This window comes from Mesoplodon bidens, assembly GCF_964165515.1.
Source record: "Mesoplodon bidens genome assembly, chromosome: 4".
NCBI classification, from domain to species: Eukaryota; Metazoa; Chordata; class Mammalia; order Artiodactyla; family Ziphiidae; genus Mesoplodon; species Mesoplodon bidens.
Genome location: NC_138160.1, coordinates 139,463,141 through 139,488,800, shown reverse-complemented (window position 1 = coordinate 139,488,800; position 25,660 = coordinate 139,463,141). Strand labels below are relative to the sequence as shown.

At 52.9% G+C, this 25,660-nt stretch overlaps 2 protein-coding genes across 5 annotated transcripts; one reads left to right on the top strand and one right to left on the bottom strand.

Moving 5' to 3' along the window:
* Positions 1 to 1,951: 1,951 nt before the first annotated feature.
* PLVAP (plasmalemma vesicle associated protein) lies at positions 1,952 to 15,991 on the top strand. The gene is made up of 6 exons (XM_081231752.1): positions 1,952 to 2,377; positions 8,215 to 8,311; positions 8,430 to 9,142; positions 11,101 to 11,158; positions 11,294 to 11,375; positions 15,357 to 15,991. The coding sequence occupies exons 1-6, from the start codon at positions 2,009 to 2,011 to the stop codon at positions 15,361 to 15,363; spliced, it is 1,326 nt and encodes a 441-aa protein (XP_081087878.1). The 5' UTR covers positions 1,952 to 2,008; the 3' UTR covers positions 15,364 to 15,991.
* A 367-nt stretch (positions 15,992 to 16,358) lies between these two features.
* GTPBP3 (GTP binding protein 3, mitochondrial) lies at positions 16,359 to 24,248 on the bottom strand. 4 transcript variants are annotated; one of them, XM_081230955.1, is made up of 11 exons: positions 24,132 to 24,248; positions 23,536 to 23,789; positions 23,340 to 23,426; positions 23,047 to 23,249; positions 22,803 to 22,875; positions 22,566 to 22,709; positions 22,192 to 22,357; positions 21,684 to 21,959; positions 21,271 to 21,492; positions 18,659 to 18,749; positions 16,359 to 17,743 (listed from the first exon to the last, which is right to left on the bottom strand). In XM_081230955.1, the coding sequence occupies exons 1-11, from the start codon at positions 24,182 to 24,184 to the stop codon at positions 17,597 to 17,599; spliced, it is 1,716 nt and encodes a 571-aa protein (XP_081087081.1). In that variant the 5' UTR covers positions 24,185 to 24,248; the 3' UTR covers positions 16,359 to 17,596. The 4 variants fall into 4 exon arrangements, 3 of the variants coding, with proteins under 3 accessions (XP_081087081.1, XP_081087082.1, XP_081087083.1); XR_014015520.1 differs by having other exon boundaries at positions 17,611 to 17,743; positions 18,659 to 18,745; XM_081230957.1 differs by lacking the exons at positions 16,359 to 17,743; positions 18,659 to 18,749 and having other exon boundaries at positions 19,874 to 21,492; positions 24,132 to 24,247.
* Positions 24,249 to 25,660: the final 1,412 nt, after the last annotated feature.

Below are 25,660 nucleotides of genomic sequence, written 5' to 3'. Positions count from 1 at the left end.
GCCTGAGCTCTCAACTGGACCCTCGTCACCCAGGCTCTACCCCTGTCATGCCGCCTTTCCCCTGGTGATCCCACAGGCCCAGGGCAACAGCAGCTGGGACAGCGTCCCTCGCCTGTGTCTCAGTTCCCCAGCCTCACATCAGAGGCTGCGCATGATCCAGCCCCACCTTAAAAAAATACCACCATTTATTAAGGTTGACTGTGTGCCAGGCACTGTGACAAGTGTTTCACAACTGGCTTTGTTGCCTCCACTTTAGACAGGAGAAAACTGAGACTCAAGGAGGAGAAGTCACTTGTTCCAGGTCTCACAGCGGCAGGGGGCCCAGCCAGAACTTAACTCCAGAGGCCTGCATTGAAACCATGTATTCACTCTGCCTACATGACTCCCCATTAATGCAGATAGGAGATGTCCTCCTCCCACCCTACTCCAGGGGACTCTGGGTGGGCCTGACCAACCCAGAGAAATAGCTGGTTGGGCACCACTGGCAGCCCCCAACCCTCCTCCCTCCCAGTAGTGGCTGGGAAGGGTCCGGAATCAGGAATCAATGGGTAGCTGCAAAGGCCAAAGGTCAGGCAGGGGTTTCCTGCCCATCCCTGGGAACTTCCCCTTCCCGACCCAACTCCCACCTCCTTGATGAACACCACCCTGGAGGACCCCTCCCCGCTCAACTACCCCCAACTCCACTACCCTGGCTAATAGGGGTATGGGTCCCCATGCCACCGCCTTCAGCCTGCTGTGCCCCCCACAGGCAATGGACAGCAACTGTGTTATCGTCACCCACCCATGGTCCAGCCTCTTTTCCATCCTCTTGCCCCGTTCCCCTCGGATCCTATCCCTCCTTCCTGTCAGCCTTGACCCCATGGGGCTAGGGGCTGTGTCCCACTCTGTCTCCCCAAGACTGAGGACCCCTCACTGCCAGGTCTGGGGCTCTTGGTGGGGCCTCTGGCATCACCCAGCATAGGGATTTTCCCTGGAGCTCCTGGATCTGGGGGGACGGGTAGGAGGGTATACCCAGAATCCTTCTTTGCTCCTTGGTCCCGAAATCCCTTCCTTGCCTACCTGGGGGTGACCCACAGTGAAGCTTGACCCCCTCTATCTGGTGCTTCCCCTTCACCAGCTCACAGAGCCCCAAGATGAGGTTTCCAGCAGGAAATGGTAGTAATAATAGCAACGGCAAATCATTTCTCCCAGCCCCCTCCCCGGCCCTGGGACCTGGTACTGTGACCACCTCATCTCACAGAGGGGATAACTGAGACACAGACAGGAGAAGCCCCTCACTCAAGCTCACCCTGGCCCCAGGTTCACTGCTGCCTGTGCTTACTAAGCGCCTACATGAGCCGGGCATTGGGTGGGATGCAGCTAGGGGAACCCGCGCCAATGCCATCCACCCATCAGCCCTCTGTGAGGCCTTCCTGTGCCAATTACTGAGCACCTACTGTGTGCCTGGCCCTCAGCTAAGCGCTCCGCACAATTTAGCTCCTGTAATCATCCCTGCCATGTAAGATGAGCACACATCTGTAGCCAGCCCTTCCTGAGGGGAGGTGAGTCCAGCTCTAAACGACCAGAGTGAGACACCCAGGCGATCCTTTCTCCTCCCTTCGTCTCGGTATCCTCCTCCCCACGATGGGGATGTTGACATGAGGTCATAGGCAGGTGAGACCAGCTCTGGGCACAAAGCAAGGGCAGGTGGGGAAACTGAAGCTCAGCACGGCCAAGGACGCCTGGTCACCTAGCCGGTGCCCCACCCAGTGTTAATCAGAGAGGCCCAGACATGATTTGGTGCCCTCCCCCTTCCCTTCACAGCCCGGGTGGGAGTGTTGTGATAACCCACAGCCCCCGTTTCCTCCTGGCCAGGAAGGAGCCAGGCAAAGGAAGTATTAAGAGGAGTAATATAAACACTTCCCCCCTCCCCCCTGCCGTGGCAAGGTCTAGAAGGGGCAGGAGCCACCACCCAGAGCAGACCAGCCAGCAGAGCAGTGCCAGTGCACCGGGCAGAAGCTGGGAGGAGATGGGCTTGGCAATGGAGCACGGGGGATCCTATTCACGGGCAGGGGCCAGCCCGAGGGGCTGCTGGTACTATCTGCGCTATTTTTTCCTCTTTGTCTCGCTCATCCAATTCCTCATCATCCTGGGCCTTGTCCTCTTCATGGTCTATGGCAACGCGCACGTGAGTACCGAATCCAACCTGCAGGCCACCGAGCGCCGGGCTGACGGCCTCTTCGGCCAGGTGGTGGGGCTCACAGCCTCCCAGGCCAACCTGTCCAAGGAGCTCAACCTCACCTCCCGTGCCAAGGATGCCATCATGCAGATGCTGATAAACACCCGCCGCGACCTGGACCGAATCAACGCCAGCTTCCGCCAGTGTCAGGCCGACCGGGTAAGTCCACAGGCCGGACACTCGTCCCGGGGAACCCCGGGCTGGTCACCTCACCTCTCTGAGTTTCACTTTCCTCGTTCATGAGACAGGGACAGTCACGGACCCTACATTTTGCGTGCCGAGCCCATGTAGAGAAGCAATGCGTATTTTGTCTGTATATCTCATGCAATATTTGGGACACACTTAGACTAAAATGTGATTTGTGGTCTATCTGGAATTCAAGTTGAACTGGGCATCCGGTCAGTTATCAGACCTAGGCCCATGGCTTCATGTGTATAAAGCGCCCAGAATGTACCAGCACACACTAGCTGCAAATAAGAGCTGGCTTAATAAACGCTCAGAGTGTTGGATTCTTAGTAATTAGTATGAATGGCTCAGGTTTGCCTAAAGGCTGGATGTCCGCTTAGGAAATATTATCTCTTAATTGAATCCCAGGAGGTAGGGAGAAGATTTAAAACCCTTTTGCAGAGGGGAAATGGAGGCCTAAGAGAAGAGGTGGCTTGTTGGGGGGAGGGGGGCAGCAGGGAGCAGAAACAGGCAACCCTGGGTCTTGTGGAGACTGTCAGCCCCCCTCGTACCCCCAACTCCTGTCAAACGCACTCAGCAAGATCCCCCATGTTCTCACACATACACGATGCCTCTGAGGAGGTCCCGTTCCTGGGAACACTGAGATGTTGCCTCCTCAGGCTTTGGCTGGAATGGGGTGAGAGAAGGGGTGGGCAGGGGAAGGGAAGGGTTGGGGAGAGGGGCAGGCTCTCTTTCTCCCACAGGAGGTGTCTGGGCTGTTTGGGGCAGGGGACCGTGGAAAGAAAAGGCCTTTACTGGGGCTTCAGACCACCCAGCCCCTGCCACTGGGCAGGAAGGATGTGCACAGCTCCCCCAGAACTACCCAGGCAAGGGTGAGGTCTCCCCATCTCATTCCCCCAGGACAGGGCAGGTCCCCCTTAGATCCTCAGAAAAAGGTGAGTCCCCCTCAGACCCCCAATTGAGGCAAGTCCCCCCTCAGACCACAGAGCTGGACCATGTACCCCCTCAAATGCTCCCCACCCCTGACAAGGGCAGCCCCCTCAGACTTCTCAGTTCCCGGGATTTGGCCCTTTTGAATCTTTCAGGACACGCATGTCCTTCCGGTCCAGGAGCCATTAGGAATCCCAGGATCATAAAGTTTTATCCTTTTGTTTTTTGGTTTTTGTTTTTCATTTTTGGCCATGCTGAGCCAGGATCTTAGTTCCCCCATCAGGGATGGAACCCATGCCCCATGCAGTGGAAGCGCAGGGTCTTAACCACTGGACCGCCAGGGAAATCCCTTTTTTGTTGTTGTTTTTGGTTTTGGGTTTTTTTTTTGTTTGTATCATAAAGTTTTAGACCCTCACACGCATCTCCGAATCCCAGATGGCCCCATCATAAAATATTAGAAATCTAAGAATCTGCCTCTTTACAACTTTAAATTTTGAAAATCGTAGCTTCCCCCCACACACAAGTTGACAAATTCCTCTGTCCTGGAACCCCTCAGGGTTTTCTCCAAGGACCCCCAGGAAACGGGCACTGATGCTGGGGAGTAGCCCCACCCCTGCCACGGCAGCCCCACATGTCTGATGGTACCAAGTACGAATTTTGATCTTTCCCTGATCCTGGTGGTGCTATGAGACGGATTTTTTTCTTAAATTCACTGCAAATGCAGTTGCATTTCTGGCTCTGAAACCCTGGGAGAGAAAGGGGAAATTAACTCAGTGTGGTTTTTTTAGGGTTATACCCCACTCTGCCTGGGTCAAGGAAGCACCTCCACCCAGGATGCATGCAGGAGAGATTTTTTTTGCCATGGATTTTTCTTTATTCAGCATTCGTAATAATCTTTTTGATGGTCAAATTATCCTGAAATAGGCCGTAGGAACACCCGCAATCTGGCTCCTGTGTCTTTTGATGGAACTCCACTAGTCTTTGAGAGCTTCCTTGCTTTATGTCCTAACAGATATTCCAGAAAACCCTTCAGATTGTTTAAACTTGTTCACTAATCAACTAGTTCTCTTCCTCTGAGTCCAGGGCAACCATGGCTACTGGAAAGTGAGGGAGAGACTCCTGAATTACTTCATAAAGATGTACCTGAACACTCCTTAACAAGAGAAGATACTTTTTTTTGTATTGTCAGATTGCACTAGTTCTAAGTAAATATTCTTCTCATCATCTTGACATCTGAGAACCTGTGCAGAAAAATACTTCTGTATTTTGGGGAGCCATTTCCTCCAACTGGAAGAAAACCTCTTTCCCACTTCATCTTTGGAGCCAACTCATACCCTGAGATCTTCCCTTTCTGTAGTTAAAGCTTTTGAAAACAGAAGTCACTGGAGCTTCCAGAGCTATTTCTGTCCTCCCCCATGCCCAGGTCATTAGGACAGGGCCAGCTTCCAAAGGAGTAAGGACAAAAAGTGACAGAAAGGCACACCCTCTTCACCCTTCATACCTTTACTTGTTATATTTCTGCAGAGTGTTCTGTTCCAAAGTTTTAAAGACATAAAAAACGTTATAAAGTTAAAATTTAATTCACATGCCATACAATTGGCCCATTTCAAGTGTACATAACAGGGACTTACCTGGCGGTCCAGTGGTTATGACTCACACTTCCACTGCAGGGGACACTGCAGGGGGCACAGGATCGATCCCTGGTCCGGGAACTAAGATCCTGCATGCAGTGTGGTGCAGCCAAAAAGAATACTAATAATTAAGTGTATATAATAAAAAAAAGTGTAGATGAAAGAAAAAAGAAAAAAGTGTACATAACAATGATTTTTAGTACATTCACAGAGTTGGGCAACCATCAGCACAATTCAGTTTAGAACATTTTCATCACCCCCAAGAGAAACCCCGTCAGCAGTCACTTCCCATTCCCCCTCACCCAGCCTCTGACAAACACAAATCTGCTTTATGTTTCTATGGATTTACTTACTCTAGATATTTCATTTAAATGGAATCATGCGCTATATGACCTTTTGTGTCTGGGTTCTCACTCTCAGCAAGATGTTTCCAAGGTTCATCCACATTGTAGCATGTGTCAGTGCTTCATTCCTTTTGATAGTCAAATAATATTCCACTGTGTGGTTGGATCACGTTTTATCCATTCATCTGTTGATGAAACACTTGGGCTGTTTCTACCTTTTAGCTACTGTGATTAGTGCTGCTGTGAATATTTGGGTGCAAGTTTTAGTGTGAACATATGCTTCCATTGCTCTTGGGTATATATACCTAGGAGTGGAATTGCTGGGTCATAGTGTAATTCTATGTTTAACTTTTTGAAAAACTGCCAGACTGCTTTCCACTGTGGCTCCACCATTTTTACATTCCCATCAGTACTGCCTGAGAATTTTGTTTCTCCACATCCTTACCAACACTTGTCCATTCTTGTTTTTTGTTTTACTTATAGCCATCCTAATGGTTGTGAGGTGATATCTCATCATGGTTTTCATTTGCGTTTCCTGATGACTGAAGATGATGAACACCTTTTGATGTGCTGGTTGACCTTTTATATATCTTCTCTGGAGAAATGTCTATTCAGATGCTTTGCCTATTTTTCAATTGTGTTGTATTTTATTATTAATTTCTAAGAGTTTACTTTTTTTTTTTTTTTTTTTTTTTTTTTTGCGGTATGTGGGCCTCACCGTTGTGGCCTCTCCCGTTGCGGAGCACAGGCTCCGGACGCGCAGGCTCAGCGGCCATGGCTCACGGGCCCAGCCGCTCCGCGGCATGTGGGATCCTCCCGGACCGGGGCACGAACCCGTGTCCCCTGCATTGGCAGGCAGACTCCCAACCACTGCGCCACCAGGGAAGTCCCTAAGAGTTTACTTTTATATATTCTGACACATCATCAGACACACGATTTGCAAATATTTTCCCATCTGTGGGTTGTTTTTTTCCCTTTCTTAATGTTGTCCTTTCATGAACAAAAGTTTTTAATTTTAAGTCCATTTATCTGCTTTTTCTTTTGTTGCTTGTGCTTTTGGTATCATATCTAAGAAACCATTGCCAAATCCAAAGTCATGCAGAGTTAACACCTGTTTTCTTCTAAGGAGTTTTATAGCTTAAGCCCTTACATTTAGGTCTTGGACCCATCTTGAGCTAATTTTTGTATATGGTGTGAGGTAGGGGTCCAAATTCATTCCTTAGTATGTGGCTGTCCAGTTGTGCTAGAACCATTTGTTGAAGAGAATCTTCTTTCCCATGAAATGATCTTGGTAGCTGTATTAGTTTGCTAGGCCTGTCTTACAGTACCACAAATCAGGTGGCTTAAATAACAGAAACTTATTTTCTCACAAGCACAAGATCAAGATGTTGGTGGAATTGTTTCCTTCCCAGGCCCATCAGGATCTGTTCCATGTCTCTCTCCTTGGCCTGTTGATGGCTGTCTTCTCCCTGTGTCTTCACATCATCTTCCCTCTGTGCATGTCTGGGTGTCCAGATTTCCTCTTATAAGGACCCACCCTAATGACCTCATCTTAACTTAACTGCCTCTTTAAAGACCCTCTCTCCAAATACGTTTACATTCTGAGGTCCTGAGAATCAGGGCTTCAACATGGGAATTTGGGGTGGGGGACACAATCCAGCCCATAACAGCATTCTTGTCAAAAAAAAAAAAAAATCTGTTTTTAGGGGAATTCCCTGGAGGTCCAGTGGTTGGGACTCAGCACTTTCACTGCTGAGGGCACAGATTCAATCCCTGGTTGGAGAATTAAGATTCCCCCAAGCCACACAGCACAGCCAAAATCCATTTTTAATTGGCTGTAAATGTTTTCAAGATTCATTCAAGTTGTAGAATATATCAGTGCTTTGTTCCTTTTTATTGTCAAATAGTATTAATCATAACCTTTTTTTTTTATCTTGGTTGACTAAAGTGCCTAGGGAAAGAGGTGGGGTTTTTTTAAATTAATTAATTTATTTATTTTGGCTGCGTTGGGTCTTCATTGCTGCGCGCGGGCTTTTCTCTAGTTGCGGCCAGTGGGGGCTACTCTTCGTTGAAGTGTGTGGACTTCTCATTGCGGTAGCTTCTCTTGTTGTGGAGCACAGGCTCTAGGCGTACAGGCTTCAGTAGTTGTGGCACGTGGGCTCAGTAGTTGTGGCTCTCGGGCTCTAGAGCACAGGCGCAGTAGTTGTGGCGCACAGGCTTAGTTGCTCCACGGCATGTGGGATTTTCCCAGACCAGGAATCGAATCCATGTCCCCTGCATTGGCAGGCAGATTCTTAACCATTGCACCACCAGGGAAGTCCAGGTGGGGTTTCTTTTAACTTTTTTTCTAATTGAATGAATGAAAGATCCTTTAAATTCTATAGTGCTTTACAGTTTTCAAAAGTTTCACACACATGATTTCATACAATCCCATAATACCCCTTTTTAAATTTCCTACCCCTATATTCCCCCTCCTCTCTTCCCTCTCCCCACTGGTAACCACTAGTTTGTTCTTTATCTGTGAGTCTGCTTCTGTTCTGTTATATTCACTAGTTTGTTGTATTTTTTAGATTCCACATATAAATGATATCATACAATATTTATCTTTCTCTGTCTAACTTATTTCACTTAGCATAATGCCCTCCAAGTCTATCCATGTGGCTGCAAATGGCAAAATTTCATTCTTTTTATGGCTGAGTAGTATTCCATTGTCTATAATCATAACAACTTTTGAAGATCAGAGCAGCATCCCCTGTAGATAAGCCATGTCCTTGTGAACTATGCCAACACAGACCACCTGGGTGCTGGATCTGAGGCCCTAGCCCTGAGAATCTGGGCAGCGCCGGGGGCAGGGGGTCCCACAGGAGCCGGACACTGAGCTCTGTCCTGTGTCTCATCCGGACAGGTGATCTACGTGAACAACCAGCGATACATGGCTGCCATCATCTTGAATGAGAAACAATGCCAAGAACAACTCAAGGAAAGTAACAAGAGCTGCGATGGTGAGTGGATTAGGGTTAGGGTTACAATTATGGACAGTGGATAGCAGGGTAGCTGACTCCCCACCCAGTCTCTTGGCAACCCCCAACCTTCCTGACTCTTATTGTCCTATACCCTTAGCTTTGGCCCTCACACTGAACCAGAAAGCCAAGACACTGGAGATGGAGCTGGCAAAGGAGAAGGTGGTATGTACCAAAGACAAGGACGGTCTAGTGCTGGGCAAGCGAGTGATGGACGAGCAGCTGGCCGAGTGCAGCAAAGCCCGGGAACAGCAGCGGCAGGAGCGACAGCTGGCAGAGGACCGTCTGAAGAAGGTGCAGGCCCTCTGCCTCCCGCTGGACAAGGACAAGTTTGAGGTGGAGCTGCGCAACCTCTGGAGGGACTCCATCATCCCGCGCTCCCTTGATAGCCTGGGTTACAATGTGTACCATCCCATGAGCTCAGAACTAGTCTCCATCCGGAGAACCTGCGACCACATGCCCATCCTCATGAGCTCCAAGGTGGAGGAGCTGGCCCGGAGCTTGCGGGCTGGCATTGAGCGTGTGACCCGTGAGAACTCGGACCTCCAGCGCCAGAAGCTGGAGGCCGAACAAGGTCTGCACGCCAGTCAGGAGGCCAAGGAGAAGGTGGAGAAGGAGGCCCAGGCCCGGGAGGCCAAGCTCCAGGCTGAATGTGCCCGGCAGACCCAGCTGGCCCTGGAGGAGAAGGCAGTGCTGCGGAAGGAGCGTGACAACCTGGCCAAGGAGTTGGAGGAGAAGAAGAGGGAGGCTGAGCAGCTCAAGGTGCAGCTGGCTGTCAGCAGCTCGGCCCTGGACACCTGCATCAAGGCGAAGGTGGGCCAGAGGTCCCTGGCTTCAGGTTGCGTTGGGGGTGGGTCTGGAGGCCAAGCTGATGGTGATGTTGAAGTTGGGTTTGAACTTTTTCTTTCTTTTTTTATCTTGGTGTTGAGGTTGGCTTCCCAGTCTAGGTTGGGTTACTTAGACTCACTTGAGAATTTCACTGGTTTCACTGATGTTAGGATTGAGGCAGGCTTGGAATGGGGATCAGCATTGAGAAAAGGTGTCCGGTTAAGACTGGAGTTGGAGGTCGGGTGGCTGTCAGGTCCAGGGTTGAGGGAGGGACAAATCTAGAATTGTGGTTGCTTTGGGATTGGGGTGAGCTGAGGCACTGAGGGTGGATTTAGGCTTGAGGCTGAGATCAGACATGGGTGACTGTGAGTCTAGAATTGGCTTTAAGATTATGGTCATGTATTAACATAAGGATTTTATTGGCGTTAGGATTGGGGTGGAGTTTGGATTGGGAATGACATTAAGAAAGGGTTAAGGATTGGGGTTGAGTTTAGGAAGGAAGGTGGGCCTCAAAATTGGCTTAAGGTTAGGATTAGCGACTCATCCAGTGTTGGTGTCAGGGCTGGGATGGGTTTGAGTTGAGTTGAAGGATCAGGGGACACCAGGTTAAGGATTGGAAGTGATACTGGGCTTAGGGTGAGGGTTAAGGCAGGTCTAGAGAAAGGCTTGATGTGGACTCTAAATTTGTGGTTAGAGTTGGGTCAAGGTGAGTTCTTGGTGACTCCTGTGTCTAGAGTTGATTTGGGTTAAGGTTAGGGTTCCATGTAAGATTTCATTAGTCTTAGAATTAGGTTGAGTTTGGAGTTTGGATTGTGAGGAAAGGTTAAAAGTTGGGTCAGGGGTCACATGCAGGGTGGCTCTTGGATCAAGGACTTGGTGAAGAGTGAATCTAGGGTTTCAGTGGGTTTGGGATTGCATTGAGTTGAGGCTGGAGTTGAAGGTCAGGCGGGTGTAGGTGGTTGGTGGGCCTAGAGATTAGAAGTTTGGGGCCAAGGGCGGATTCAGAACTTCATGGGCATTAAGACTGGAATTGGCATTGACCATGGGCTAGGAGTTGAGATTGGGTTGCATTTAGGGTGGCTGCTGTTTGTTAGGATATATTTGACGTGAAGGATTAGGTGAGCCTGGGCTTCGAGTGCGGGTCAAGACTGGGTCTAGAGTAGAAGCCGGGTGGATGTTGATCTTAGGCTGAGGCTGGGCTGGTGTTCTAACTCAGGTAGAGGCTGAGGTCTGAGGTTGAGCTGGGGTTGAGTGTGGTATTGGGAAGGTATTTATAGGTGGTCGTAGTGGAGTGCAGGGCTGGGGCTGAGGGAGTGGGGGTGGGGGGTAGATGTTTCATAGCGGCTGGGTCTAGGGGATGGGTTATGGTCAGAGTTAGATGTAAAGTTATGATCAGATCAGGTTTGTCATTGGGACTGGGTTAAGGTCAGGCTTTGATTCTAAGGGAGGTTCTGTTTTCAGGTTGGGATCTGATTTTAGGTGACTGAGTTCAGAACTGGTTTTGGATTTCAGGTTTGGAAAGATCCTCTCGGGGTCCTTCAAGGGATGGCATTGAGGATCGAGGTCCAGTTGGTTTACAGAGTGGGTCAGCTTCAGTTTGGAGCGTGGCTGGGGTGGGTGGATGGACTCAAATGGGGTCTTGGATTGGAGTCAGGCTGGCACCAAGGCTGTAATGGAGATCGTGGCAGGACCCCTGCAGAGTGGGGTCTCTGGGGGCTGCCAAGGGAAGCCGGTCCCTGCAGTCCCCAGTCATTTGAAGGCAGGTGTCTACAGGTGATTATATATGCATCATCACATGTGTCCTTCTCCATGGGTATCAGTCTGTTTTTTCTGTCCTGGAAGGAACTCAGGTCTCCAAGGGTGTGGAGAGGCAGGAAACTCCCTGGGACTTGTGTTTGGTAGCCCTGGCCTCCACCAACCTCCTTTCACCCTTCTTCCCACAGTCGCAGCCAATACCAGTGCCAAGACCTGCAGGCCCTGCCCCCAATCCCCCGCCCATTGGTGAGTGACAGAGGGCAGAGCCAGGAAAGGGTGGCGGATTCCACCTTGTATCCTGGGTTGCCAGCCCATTCCCTGACGCTGGAGCGGGGGTTACTAAGACATTAGGTCGGGGCTGACCCCTCCCTCTCTCGGCAGACCCAGCTGGGCTGGAGGAATTCAAGAGGAGGATCCTGGAGTCTCAGCGACCCCCTGCCAGCAGTGTCTTAGCATCAGCCAGGTGAGGCTCTGGACAGGCTGAGACAGTTCATTCTCAGGGTTTGGATGAGGCTGGGTACAGGAATAGGGGTGGAGGGAGGCTTGTATCACACTTGTTGCTTCCTTAATCGAGCGCTTGCTGTATACCAGGCCCTATGCTGGACCCAGGGGACACAGCAGTGACCAAGACACACACAGTTCCATTCATGAAACTCCCGAGTAGTGGGCCAAAGAGACAATGAAGGAGGCAGGGTAAGAAGAGTGACCAAGAATCTACCAGGATTGGATGCTTACTGTGATCTTGGCACAGTCCTCAGCACTCTGCCCAATTAACTCATTTAATCCTCAGAATCCTAATCCATGGGTGAGCTACTGTTATCCCCACTTTCTGGATGAAGCAAATGAGGCACAGAGAGGGTGTGCATCATGCCCCAGGTAACACAGCCAGAGCTGGGACATGAACCTAGGAGATCAGACTCCAGACAGGAAAGTGAAGGCCTGGATGAGGAAGGGACCTTTGAGCTGGAGGCTAGACAAGAGCTGTCCTGGGGGAAGGCAAGGGGAACAGTGCTCCAGGCAACAAGAACAGCCAGGGCAAAGGCCCTGTGGCCAGAGTAGGGTGGCAGAAGTGAATGGAGCCGAGAAAGGGGAAGAGGGAGAGCAGTGTCCTGGGCCTCTCACTCCACCCTTCTGAGCCGCACTTTCTACTTCTATAAAAATGGGGGTCTCTGAAATCAAAGGCGTGCAAATGCTTTGCCAGCTGTCAAGTGCTGTCCACACATGGCTGGAGCAAGGAACCCAGGGCCTCAGAGGGGAGCATCGAGGGTGCCTGGCACACGTTCAGGTGATGGCTCCATGCCTTTGACCCCCTCACTGCCTCCCAAGGCCTGGTCATCTGTTGGACGACACCCTGTGCGTCACGGGGAAGGTGACTCAGACCACAGCTCCAAGAACACCCTGTGCTCCCTCCAGGGTCGCTCCTACACCCCCACCCCCCCACCCCCTACCCTGTTCAGGACCACGCTGCTGACCTAGGATTGGCATCCCATTTGCAGTTTAGGACCTGAAGTTCGAGGAGGTGTGTGGGATTTTTGTCAGACCCCTCTGATCCCAAAGCCTGTGCCATCAACACTTTTGCCACCAGGCTATTGTCAAGCTAGGTCTATTTCAGCCCCAGGGTGCTAAACAAAGCCCTTGGGGCCAAAAAGATTTCCAAAATGTCTGTCATTAACTCCCTACGGTCCTCCGCACCCAGCTCCATCTTCACTATGCCTCTTCTTACATGCTCCCTCTGACAGGGAGCTCACCCCCTTACGGAACTGGGTCCCCTCGCTCTGGATAGCTCTGCCTGGGAGAAATCCCTCAGCCTCAGGCAGCCTACAGAGAGGGAGGCAAGTGGGTAAGGAGAAGACCCTGCTCTGAGCAAACAGTTTTCCTCTCTCCATCTTGGCCTGAAGCCATCATGGCAAGGAAGGAGGTTCTATTATTATCCCCATTTCTCAGAGGAGGGAACTGAGGCCCCAGGGAAGTGATCAGCCCGGGGTCGTGCGTCAGCAAGTCAGGGTTGGAGCCAGGCTCCCTGTCCAAGCCTGTCCCGGTCCCAGCTGAGGATGGGGAAGCTCTTGACATTGTTTACCCCAAATGACGTACCCCCCCGCCCCCTGCCATGGAGGAAACAATGTGTACTTAAGCCTGGGCCCCTCCTGCTTCTCTCTGCAGTATCACAGGAAGGGCTTCTGGCCCATGGGCTCCCGCCTTGATTTGCCTTCCTCTGAGAGAGGGGCCAGGCATGAGCAGGCTGGGGTCTTCCTTCGGCTCTGGTTTTGAGCCCCAGCTTGGCCAGGCACTCAGTGGACAGCCAGTGAGTGACTGAATCGTAACGTCCAAATTTTATATGCACCCAACAGGGGGCCAGATCCGAGGCCCCGCATCAAATCACCCACCCCATGATGGGGACTGTTGATTCCTTTTCCACTCATTCCTCTGGGCTTCGAGAAAGTCTGCGCTGCTGCTAACTCACCCTAAGGCCTCCCAGACCCTTGCAGTTCTCCTGTATTCACAGAGGGAGGGCAGACCCAGGCTCCGGCGTCAGCTGCACTTGAGAACATGGTCTTGCTTTTTCACTGAACATTTTTAAGTGGTTTTCTATTAATGGCAAATGCACCAGCTTTCCTTTACTTGGTAAGACTGAGCATCCTTTGGAGATCACTTTATTTAAATTAAAAAAACACAACACAATGGAGGTGAAGACAAATAATAAGTGAATATTGGTTTAGCGACTACGTGGCTAGAGATGGCACAAGTCACAATGTGGAAGGCTGAAGATGGGAGCTCAGCCCTGGCTCTGAGCGGAGCACACAGCGAGTGTCGATTCAAGTTCTCTGCCATCACTATGACCATTTGTTTTTTCATTCAACCCATATTTCTTGAGCAGCTGCTGGGTGCTGAGGACACAGGGAGGAATAAGGCACAGAAATCCAAATCCCCACCCTCGTGTGGCTGACAGTCTAGTGGGGGAGATGGATGACAAACCAGATGAGTGAGCCGTGATAGGGACCCTTGGTGATGCGTGAGACAGAAAAGGGATGAGGGAGCTTCAGGAGGTTGGAATTTTCCACGGGGGTGGGAGGGGCGGGGCCAGAGCAGGCTTCACTGAGGAGGTGACATTTGAGCAGAGAACTAAAGAAGATGAGGGAGGAGCCATGAGGGGATTCTCAGAAGGGTGCACCAGGCAGTGAGCACAGCCCGTGCAAAGGCCCTGGGGCAGGACCATCCATGCCTGGTGAATTTGAGTGAGGCAGCTGGTGTGGCTGGAGCTGAGTGATCGAGGGGAGAGTGGGAGGAGGTGAGGTCAGGATAAATCAGGCAGGGCCTTGGGGCTGCAGTGAGGACTTTGGGAGCCCTGGGAAGGCTGTGAACAGCAGAGGATGTGACCCGACTCAGGTGTTCACAGGCTCATTCTGGTCGCTGTTGTGGAGGGTGAAGGTGGGAACGTGGGACAGGGGTGAAGGCGACTGTGCTGGTCCAGATGAGCGATGGGGCTTAGGAGCCCCAGTCTCTGAAAATGGCCAGGGATGACCCTCCCTTGCAGGCTGGTGAGCAGGAGTAGTTAAAGGATGTCTGTCAGGGCTGCCTTGGAGACTGTGAATCCTGGTAGAGGACAGAGCCTGGAGCTGGGAAGGGGGGGGACCAGAGCCAGCCAAGGAACGTGAGGCTGCGGGGGCCCCAGGGAAGAGCCAGGGAAGGAAGGGAGGGGGCCAGCGGAAGCAGGACTTGGCAGAGGCCCCCACCTCCCCCATCAGGAAACAGCCTCTGAGCCAACCTCTGACCCCTCGTGAGAACCTCTGGCAGGCCCAGGAGGGGGAGGGGCATTCCAGACAGCGGGATGGCTCCTGCAAAGGGGGAGGGGCGGAAGTGAAGTGATGGCTCTGAGAATTTGGGGGGTACTTTGTCAGGTTTTGATTCCCCAGTGGGGAGGCCTGGTGGGGGCACAGTGGGTGGAGCCTTGAATGCCAGATACAGACGATCTGGCTTTGTCCCAAGGGGGCTGGGGAGCCATGGGAGCACGTGAGTAGGGGCAGGCTCATTAGAAAAACCCTCCTGGGAATGAGTGAGGGGCCAGGTCTAGGTCAGCTCTGTGTAGACCAAAGAGGGAAACTGAGGCCCTGCCTGGGGGGCGGGGGACCCGGAGACTTTGGGCAAACACCCAGGATCCCCAGGGCCTTAGGGAGCAAAGGGGAGAGTGTCAGAGAGACTGCCACAGAGGCCTGGAGTGCAGGAGGCAGCCCCTCTGTACCTCAGTCTATATAATGGGCACACATCTCAGTCCCACCTGTCCCACAGAGGTTCAAGGCGAAATCTAAGGGGAGGTTGAAACCAGCAGGAGCCCTAGGGTTCTTGGGAACAAGAAGGGGCCCAGGGTAAGAGGCAGGCCCCGGCGAGGTTTGTCCTGCCATCTGTCTGTCTGACTGACTATTGTATTCCCATCTCTTTCCTGCCCCAGTGGCTGAGGAGGCTGTAGGCCCCGAGGACCGAGGGGTGGCCCCGACTCACCGGTCTGGAGACTAGGTGCAGCGAGACGCCCACGGCGAGGGACACAGCCAGGGTGGAGTCAGATGACGCACGCACGACAAAGTGGGCGCCCTTGGCCTGCGTCCTCTGCTCATCCTCCGCCACACCCCACCCACACCCCCTAACACTCTCTCCGCACCACACAATCCCTCACCCCCTAGATGCCGGGACGACGTGACAGATGCAGTGACATCAATCACACAGACATGGTGGTGACGTCACACCGAGACAAGGCAATGACATCACAGAGATACACGGCGACATCACACACGCACTTTCTGCCCAGCCCTTGCCCAAAATCACATCCCTTCGTGCACGCGGGTCAAGGCACCCACAGCATCCCACTCATCTGGAGCATCTTAGTGCTCCAGGTCTGGGGGAGTGAGAACAGGAATTCACCTTCGTCCTCCCCTGAGAGTTTCCAGGCCCCCGAGAGAGGGAGCATCTGGTCCAGGGGACCCCTCAGAACCCACGAGGGTGCTGCCCTCACTCTCTCTCCCCTCCATATCCAGCCCTGTCTGTGCCCATATAAATATTAGTGGCACTAAATAAATGTTATCAAATCCCTTCAAAGACTCCAGAGTCATGATTTCTGCTTTGAAAAGGCACCACCAGGCTCTGAGTGAGAAAAAAACTAGAAATAAGATGAAAGCTGAAGAATCCCGTCCCCAGCGTCCCCTGGTCAGAAGACCCTTCAACCTGGAGCAAACGTGAGTAGACACCAGCTTCCCCCAAGCTGTAGGCATCTCCATATGTGAAGAGAAATGGCAAAATCATAGTCAATAAGGGTTTCATGAAATGCCTACAAAACCCCACATTGTGACAACATTTTTGTCAATTTAGTGTTTTTTTAAAGTAGATTTTTTTCCTATTTTTTAAAAAAATAGCAGATATTTAAAAAGCAGTTTCTTAAATAAATACAAATAAAAAGCGGTTTCTGAAAAAGCAGATTATCTATTTGTAGCTTTTGTTTTTGCTAGGTTTACAGAGATTCCCCCAGGTACAGACAACAATTACTGAGGTACCACAGCCTGTTTTGCAGGACCTCCTCCTTGCCAAAATGATTCCAGAACAATATCACAAAAGTCCCAGGCATTTGTTTTGTTTGAGGTTTTTTGGTGGGAAGATGGGATGTTAGAAAGGGCACCAGTGTCCAGTTAGGGAGCACTTCAACTCACCAATCACTAAATTAGCAGGAAGCTGGGGAAATTTTGCACATTAGAGGAACACAGGGAAATCACAACGTACCCAACAGGCTGGGGGAAAAAATGTTAAAAAGCTGTAATACCGACTGCTGGTGAAGATGTAGAGAAAAGGGCATTTTCCTGTGGGACTGGTAGAAATGCACATCTCATCCTGGCCCTTCTGGAAATTAGTTTGATGATATTTAATAAAAATGAAGACAGGAACTCCTTGGTAGTCCAGTGGGTAGGACTCTACCCTTTCACTGACCAGGGCCCGGGTTCAATCCCTGGTCGGGCAACTAAGATCCCGCAAGCTGTGTGGCGTGGCCAAAAAAAGAAAAGTGAAGACATACAAATCCTTTGTCTCAGCAACCCCATTCCTGGGACTTTATCCCTGAGAAGTGAAAACTCCAGGAAACAAAGCAAATGGCCATTGGTGGTAAATGGCCTAAAAATTGTGGTCTAGGGTTTCCCTGGTGGCACAGTGGTTGAGAGTCCGCCTGCTGATGCAGGGGACACGGGTTCGTGCCCTGGTCCGGGAAGAACCCATATGCCGCGGAGCAGCTGGGCCCATGAGCATGGCCACTGAGCCTGCGTGTCCGGAGCCTGTGCTCCGCAACGGGAGAAGCCACAACAGTGAGAGGCCCGCATACCACACACACACAAAAAATTGTGGTCTAGAATCTCAGCTTGTCTGTCTCTCCACTTTGATTTGATTCCCTCCCAGCCCATCCCCTGGGACCTTGGACAGGGAGGGGATGAATCACGAGGAGCCGAGGCTGGCAACGCCACGCTTAGGGCAGGCTAGTCAGGAGGGACAAAGGAGCGATATTTCCTGGATACAGGAACCCGGACGAGAGACGGGCCGCTGCAGGAAACACTCGGCTGGGGCCCCGCCAAGCAAGGGCAGGAGGGTCAGCCAGGCCTGGCCGCCCAGACGGGCCAGTCTGGAGGCCCCAAGGAAGCAGGGACGTCCCTGACCCTGAGCCTACTGCCTGAGCAGCCTGGAGTCCTGGGGAGGATGCTGACAGCAGCCAGTCCCAAGCAACCGTCGGACACCTGAGTTTGGCTTCCAGACTCTGACATTCCTGCATTCAAATCTTGGCTCAGTCAATCTCAGCCTCCATTTACTCACCTAGAAATAAGTGTAATAATAATCATCCTAGGGACTTCCCTGGCCATCCAGTGGTTAAGATTACGTGCTTCCACTGCAGCGGGAAAGGGTTCGATCTCTCATCGGGGAACTAAGATCCCGCAAGCAGTGCAGTGCGGCCAAAATAATAATCATCATCATCCTTAACTCTCTGGACCCATGGGCGCAGGTCTCTGATTCTTGGTTGGTCTCTCCCATTCAGAGCATCCCAATATCATCCTTCTAATCAGCCCCCACACCCGATCTATTCATCATGGGATCTGACCATGTGCCTCTCCCGCTCACATATCCTCCATGGCTCCTCATTACCCTGGGAACAAAGCCCAGTTCCTCAGCTCTCCTGTGCCCTCCCTCCTCACACACAATGCCGCCTTTGCCTCCAGCTGTCCTGGACCTTTGACTCTTTGACTACTCAGTGACTTTTGTGTTGTGCCCTCAGACTAGAATGCCTTTTTCTTGCCTGCAAATTCTTCTTCCCCCAAGGCCCAGCCCTAGAGATTTCTCCTCCAGGCAGCCCCCCTAGATGCCCCAGGTATAGTTCTTGCTCCCTCTGGGTACCTCTTGGGCCCCATCCTTCCCTCTTCCCAGCCCTGACCCTGTAGCTCTGACTTCTCCAGGCTGGTGTCCTCCCCATCTCCACCCACCCCGGGGAGCTAGGTAGGGGTTGAGTACCAGTCAGGGAGTAACTGGGAGACCCTGTGGTCCAGCCGCTGGGTGAGGTTCTGACTCTTTGGGGATTTCCTGTGACCTCTATAAATAACCCCCCTTGGCTGCTTCCCACAAACTGCCTCTCCCTTCTTGGAAAAAGGGACCATAGCCAAGGACCTCAGTCCAGCTGTGTGCCAGGGCCCAGGCTTCCTTCCCCAAAAGCATCTCCCCAACCCAGACCCCACTCACCCCTCCTGGGAGCCCTCCAGGCCTTGCCCACACAGAGGACATCTGGGCACCCATGTCTTCTAGACCCACATTGTTGCTTCTTCTTGTCTTTCTGCAAAATGGACATAATAGTAAGATCCATGCACTAAACTCATGGAGTGACCCTTTCCCTCCAGAAGCCTTTCATGGTGGGGGTTGGGGGGGCAGCAGCTGTCGAACAAGCAAACAAATCAACAGACTGTGACATATTGCAATGAAGTCATGAAGAAACGGGGTCGGAGGTCCCTTTAGTTGGGTGGTGGGCCCTGGACACCTCCCAGACTCTGCTCATGTGTCCCCTGAAACCGGAGTTTGTATCTTCAACTACTAGAGGTGATTTTTTTCTGATTCTGGAAAAGATCCTGACCCTATTTGAGACTCCATGTCCACCTCTGGCAAAAGGGGAGTTAACGATTCATATGCCACCAGGTGGGTGTGGAAGTCTGGATTTCTGGGACCTTAGGGGCCCGGAGCTTCACTGGACTGCCAGGCACCTTCTTTGTTAGAGCAAAGCGCCCTCTGCTGGTTCCTCACCGCCACATCAGGTCACCCATTAAGTCTTGGAATCAAAGGCTTCGCTATCAGGATCTTCCTCTCCTCCTGGACCTCTTCTCCCTCCTCTCTAGCCCTCATCACTCTACTTCCAGCCACACTAGCCACCTTGCTGTCCCTCGAACACACCGTGATGCTCCCACCTCAGGGCCTTTGCACGTGCCGTGCCCTCCGCCTGGGATGCTCTCGCTAGCCTCTCCCATCTGGTTTCCTTCTTCTCACCTTTCAGATGTCGGTGCAGATGCCACCTCTGCAGGGCAGCCTGCCTTTACGTCCACCCCTGACCAGGTCAGGTCTCCTCATTGCAAGTTTGCCCAGCAGCCATCAGACCTCACCAAAAGGAACTGTGTCTCTTCTTTAACAAGGGTAGGAGTTATGTCTGTTTATTCCCCTCAATGATCCCAGCCCTCTACACACGGCCTGTCACCCAGAAGGCCTGCAGTGAACTCAAATTGAACTTGAACAGACCTATGTGCAAATCCCAAGCTGGGGACCTCCAGCAACTAACTACTTCTCTGAACCTCAGTTTCCTCACCTATAAAACTGTAACAAAATATCCACTGCATTGTGCTGTTATGAAGATCCCATCAAATGATGTGTACAATTCTAACACATAGTAGGTGCTTGGTAAATATTCACTGAATGAGTGAATGAATCACTGAATGAATGACTAAGCATGAAAAGGAAGTAGGGATTTTGCAAGTCACTTTGAAGATAAAAGAAGCAAAGTTTCAGGACTTCCCTGGCAGTCCAGTGGTTAAGACTCCATGCTTCCAGTGCAGGGGGCGCGGGTTCAATCCCTGGTCGGGGAACTAAGACCCCACATGCCATGCGGCACAGCCAAAAAGAAAATAAATAAATACACAAATAAATAAATAAATAAAAATTAAGGGCTTCCCTGGTGGCGCAGTGGTTAAGAATCCGCCTGTCAATGCAGGGGACACGGGTTCAAGCCCTACTCTGGGAAGATCCCACATGCCGCGGAGCAACTAAGCCCATGCGCCACAACTACTGAGTCTGTGCTCTAGAGCCTGCGCGCCACAACTACTGAAGCCCGCGCGCCTCGAGCCTGTGCTCCGCAACAAGAGAAGCCATGGCCACAGGGCTTCCCTGGTGGCGCAGTGGTTGAGAGTCCGCCTGCCGATGAAGGGGACACGGGTTCGTGCCTCGGTCTGGGAAGATCCCACATGTCGCGGAGTGGCTAGGCCTGTGAGCCATGGCCGCTGAGCCTGCGTGTCCGGAGCCTGTGCTCCTCAACGGGAGAGGCCGCAACAGTGAGAGGCCTGCGTACCGCAAAAAAAAAAAAAAAAAAAAAAAAGAGAAGCCACCACAGTGAGAAGCCATGCACCACAACGAAGAGTAGCCCCTCCTTGCCACAATTAGAGAAAGACTGCATGCAGCAACGAAGACCCAATGTAGCCAAAAATATAAATAAATAAACTTATAAAAGAATTAAATAAAATAAAATTTAAAAATTAAAATTAAAAAAAAAGAAGCAAAGTTTCAAGATTAATACTACAAAAAGGAATGACAGCTTGCAGAGCAATAAACACCAATTTGTGTACAAAATACAAGATACAACATACTTTATAGGTGCAGTCACAAGTATGCAAACATGCAGAGAAAGTTCTGGAAGTATACACGTTAAGCCGTGACCCCAGGGAGGGGGTGTTTAAACGTTTCCGGATCACCTGAGTTTTTTACATTCCTTTGGTATTTGCAAAATAAATTAAAAACTATGAAACAAAGACCCCTGAGACCCTCTGACCTCCATCCCAACCCTCCACTCCTAGTCCCCCAGCATCAGGTGCCAAAAGAGACCTCCATTCAGCCCCACTCCTAGGCCTGAACCCCCAGAAAGTCCCTGCTAGGGAATCTGGACAGCTGTAGCTTGGTCACAACTAGCAATAGAGGCTTCACCGTTTGGGGTCAAGTTCTTCCCCTAGGGGCTGAGACTCCCACTTGGACTAAGCTGTTCCCAGATGCCTCAAGGCTTCTGGGTGTCCGCCCAGCCTGGGTCTGAGCTTTGGCCGCCCCCTCACTTGCCCACGCAGAAGTCTCGGAAGATGATATCCAGGATCTCCTCGGTGCCCCCTCCACCGGTGATGCGGGTCAGGTGCCCTCGGGCGACCCGAAGTGCTTCGGCCGCCAGGGCTAAGTCTTTCGCCTGCTTGTAGTGGTCAAGGGCATCCAGGCAGCCCTGGAGGTGATGCTGGTGCCTCGCCCGTGTCAGAAGTGGTGGGCCTGTGGATGGCTCCCCACACCTGGAAGGGACAAAGGATGGGGTCTCTCTCAACATTCAAAGGGGGGGGGATAATCATACCCATTTTTTAGATACAAAAACTGAGTTTTTGGGGTAGGTTGGAGAAGTCAGGGTAGGTTCGTGCCCAAAGCCAGTGGCTCAGCCCCTGAACTTGGACAGAGGGAGGTTGCCCAATAGGCAAGGGGGGCTCACAATGCAGCCAGCTCCTTCCTCAGCGCTTCCAGGAGGCCATCCAGCCCCTCGCCAGTCAGGCAGGACAGCAACAGGTGAGGGGGCAGGTCAGGACTGGGATCTGGGCCCCCTGGCAGCAGGTCTGACTTATTCAGCACCAGCAGGAGGCGCTGGCTGCACCCATTTGGGCTCCCGGCTCCTGCAGGGATGACAACGGTGTCCAGGAAGTTGCAGCTGGACGGAGAGGCCAGGTCAGAAGCATCCAGCACGGCCAGGATGAGGTCAGCCTGCTCCAGCCTGGGGAAGCAGGAAAACGGAGCGTGGACCTCAGAGTTGAGCAATTAGGAGCACTGGGCAGGGGCAGGGGCAGAAGCCGAACTTAAAAAGCTGCCCTCCCCAAATAGCTGGGTCCCCGCTTAATGGGGCTTAGTAGCCTTTCCTCATTAAGGAAGAATGAAAAATAAATGCAACCGGTTGAAACAGCAGCGGAAGGGCCCCGTTTCCCCCTCCCACCGCCCTGCCTGCCCACCTTTTTTGGGCGCGCCGCACGCCCTCCTGCTCCACAGGCCCCACGCCCTCCCGCAACCCCGCAGTGTCGCTCAGCAGCGCCGGGAACCCGGCCAGGTCCACGGGGGTCTCCAGCACATCTCGGGTGGTCCCCGGCTCCGGGGACACGATGGACACAGGTTTCCGGCCTGGGGGTGGGGTCAGAGGAAGGAGGCGGAGTGGAGATGAGGGAGCCCCTCCCCCAAGGCTCCACCCCCACCCCACCCCCACCCCGGAGCTGGACCTTTTCTTCGACCTCCCTGGCCCCTTCCCCATCCCTGAAAGCTCGGTAGCCACCCACCCCCACCCCGCCCGCTCCTAGCCCCCTGCCCTGGGCCCCGCCCCCTGACCACGCACTGAGCAGGTTCACTAGGCTGCTCTTGCCGGCGTTGGGAGGTCCCGCAACCACTACATGAACCCCTGAGCGGAGCCTCTGTCCGCGCCTGGCATCTCGAAGATGTGCGCCCAGTGCCACCTCCAGCTCCCGCACTTCACTGTCAGCTGTGGATGGAGGAAAGGAGAGGGAGTACGGAGGCCTCTGGGGTCTGAGATGCCAGATGTCCCCACCTCCCAACCACAAACAGGCAGACCCACCTCGATCCAGGACGCCCTCCTCCAGGTTGTCATCCTCACCAAAATCGATATAGGCCTCCACGTGGGCCAGAGCCTGAGGGAGGGAGGGGTGGATAGTGTGATCACACAGAAACCTACCCCTCAATGTGCCCAGGTCCAGCCCGACATAAAGGGTCAGATTGGAGGCTCATAGACAGGAAGCGCTAATATAGGAGATGGTTAGGTAGGGTCTCTGAGGCAAGGTATGAGCGAATGGTGTACTTGCCTTAGTGAGGGTCTCGGCCCAGCCGCGGCAGAGATGGCTCAGCTCCCCATCTAGCTGCCTCAGGGCCTGTCGCCGCTGTGCCTCGGTTTCTGCATGGATCAGATCCGCCAGCCCCTCCACCTCGGTCAGGCTCAGCTTCCCGTGGGCGAACGCCCTCCTGGTGAACTCGCCTGCCTCCGCAGGCCGCAGCCCTGGCACACTGCCTACGGGAAGGTCCAGGGTCCTGAGCCCCCCTGGTCCCTACCTAGGCCCACCGACATAGACATACCTCAAACCCAAGGCTGCAGACTCACCCAGGGCCTGCAGGACACCACTCACCACAGCCTGGCCTCCATGCACGTGGAACTCCGCGCAATCCTCACCCGTGAAACTCTGGGGACCTAGTATGTTGAGGAGATAGGTGTCAGGAGGATACAGCCTGGGCAACGCCTGGAAGGAGGAAGCTGGGTCATCGGAGCTACATGCGGTTTTGGATCTGGAGCCCCTCACCCGGGAACCAAAGCACCAGCGCGCGGTCCAAAGGCTCCCCAGAGCGGGGGTCGCTAAGCAGGCGCAGGCAGGCTTTGCGGGACGGGGGTAAGTCCCGGGGGGCTGTGAGGCTCCGGAGGGCCTGGCCGCTGGCGGGGCCGCTGGTTCGGATCACCGCGATGCCGCAGCGGCCTTGGCCGGAGCTCAGCGCGAAGATAGTGGCTCCGGAACCGGGGGCCGGGGCGCCACTGCCCTGGCGCGTGCACGGTCTGGGACTGGAGAGGAGGAGAATCAGTCAGTGCATCTGAGAAGTTCTGCCGTCAGAGTGGCAGGTGGATAGTGGGCTCGATGGTCGGGAGCTGACCCAAGTGGAAGTTCTGCGGCTGGGGGATGGACAGACTGGAAGGTCTGAGGCCGGAAGATGACTGGATTGAGATCTCTGAGAGCAGAAGTTGACCCAGGTGTGGGCTCTGCGGCAGGGGGATGGACAGATTGGGGCTTGGAAAAAGGGGAAAGGTGGTTCTGCCGCAGGGAACTGTGCCCCCAGATCCCAGGGAGAGGGTTTGGGGCCCAAGTAGCGCCCTACGCTGTCACACCCCTTCCCCAGGTCGCCCCACCTGCGAGGCCCACGTGCCGCCCGGGCTACCAGTGTCCACAGCTCCCGCCACATGGATTCTCAACCAGCGACACTCCTGCTCGCCCAGCCCGGGGAGTCTGCAAGTCCAGGCAGGAAGCCCCGCCCACTCCGCGGCGTGACTGGTAAAGCGCTCAACGATTCTCGATTACCATTGGGCCCCCTAGAAGACGTACCGCCCACCCACTGAAGATCTTCGCTTCTACTGGCTGATGCCAAGGAAAGAGGCAAGGGGCTCGCACGCAGGGGTGCAGCGAAAGTGTGTTCCACCGGCAACATTAGACAGAATTTTTAGGATCCTAGAGCGGCCGGGATCCTAGACACCGGAAGTGAGAGGTGGAAGTAAGGACAGGGCTTGGCATAGAGCAGTGGGAATTATAGAGAGGCGAGTGTTTGAGTCGAAGCAAGAGCATCTCAGTGGCGGGAGTGATGAGTTCCGGGGAACCTACGCATTGGCCCTGGGAAAATCTTGTCAAAATTTCTAGGAAGACTTCTACTTGTTTTCTCGTAACTCTACAGTTTCTCGCCCCTCCCCATCTTTCCCTCCCGCCGTACCCTCGGCCTCGGATACCCTTCTTCATTTGACAAACTCTGCCTCAGTGCCTAGCTCCAAGGTCCCCCTCCGCCAGGAAACCTCCCAAGGACCCCCAGCACAGTCTTCTTTCCCTTCTGGGCTACTCTGGCCCAGGTCTGTTCCTGCAGAGTTGAGTGTCCGGTCTGTCTCTGGCTCCCCGAAAGCCAGAAAGGGGAGTCTCAAAGATTACTTTCAGGTTAACCCAGGACAGCGCCGGCTCGCGAAATAAAGCGCAGATGGTGGAATTCCAGGCACCAGATGGGCGGGGTCTCCGGGGGTGTTTTCTCGCGGCTAATTTTCTGGTTCTTGGACGGAGAGAGCGGGCAGCCCGCCTGTACTTCGGGTAGACGAGAACAGGACACAGTTCTAATGACCTCACACCTCGCCCTGCTCAATTTTTTCATTTGTAAAAGACGGACGAATGATGACATTAGCAGTCTCCGAGTTGTTCCATCTGTCAAAAGTATACATCAGGGCTTCCCTGGTGGCGCAGTGGTTGAGAGTCCGCCTGCCGATGCAGGGGACACGGGTTCGTGCCCCTATCCCGGAAGATCCCACATGCCGCGCAGCGGCTGGGCCCGCGAGCCATGGCCGCGGAGCCTGTGTGTCCGGAGCCTGTGCTCCGCAACGGGAGAGGCCACAGCAGTGAGAGGCCCGCGTACAGCAAAGGAAAAAAAAAAAAGTATACATCAAACGCCTACCGTGTGACCACTAAGAATCAGTCTGGGTCCCTGCCCTCGCTGGCTTGTCAGTCTAACGGAGGAGGCTACACAGGATGGTCAGGGGGTCCGGGTGACAGGCAAAATACAGGGCACCCAGTTAAATGTAGATTTCAGATAAACAAGGAGTAACGTTTTAGTATAACTATGTCCCATACAATATTTGGGATATACTAAAATTTTATTCATTTATCTGAAATTCACATTTAACTAGGAGGA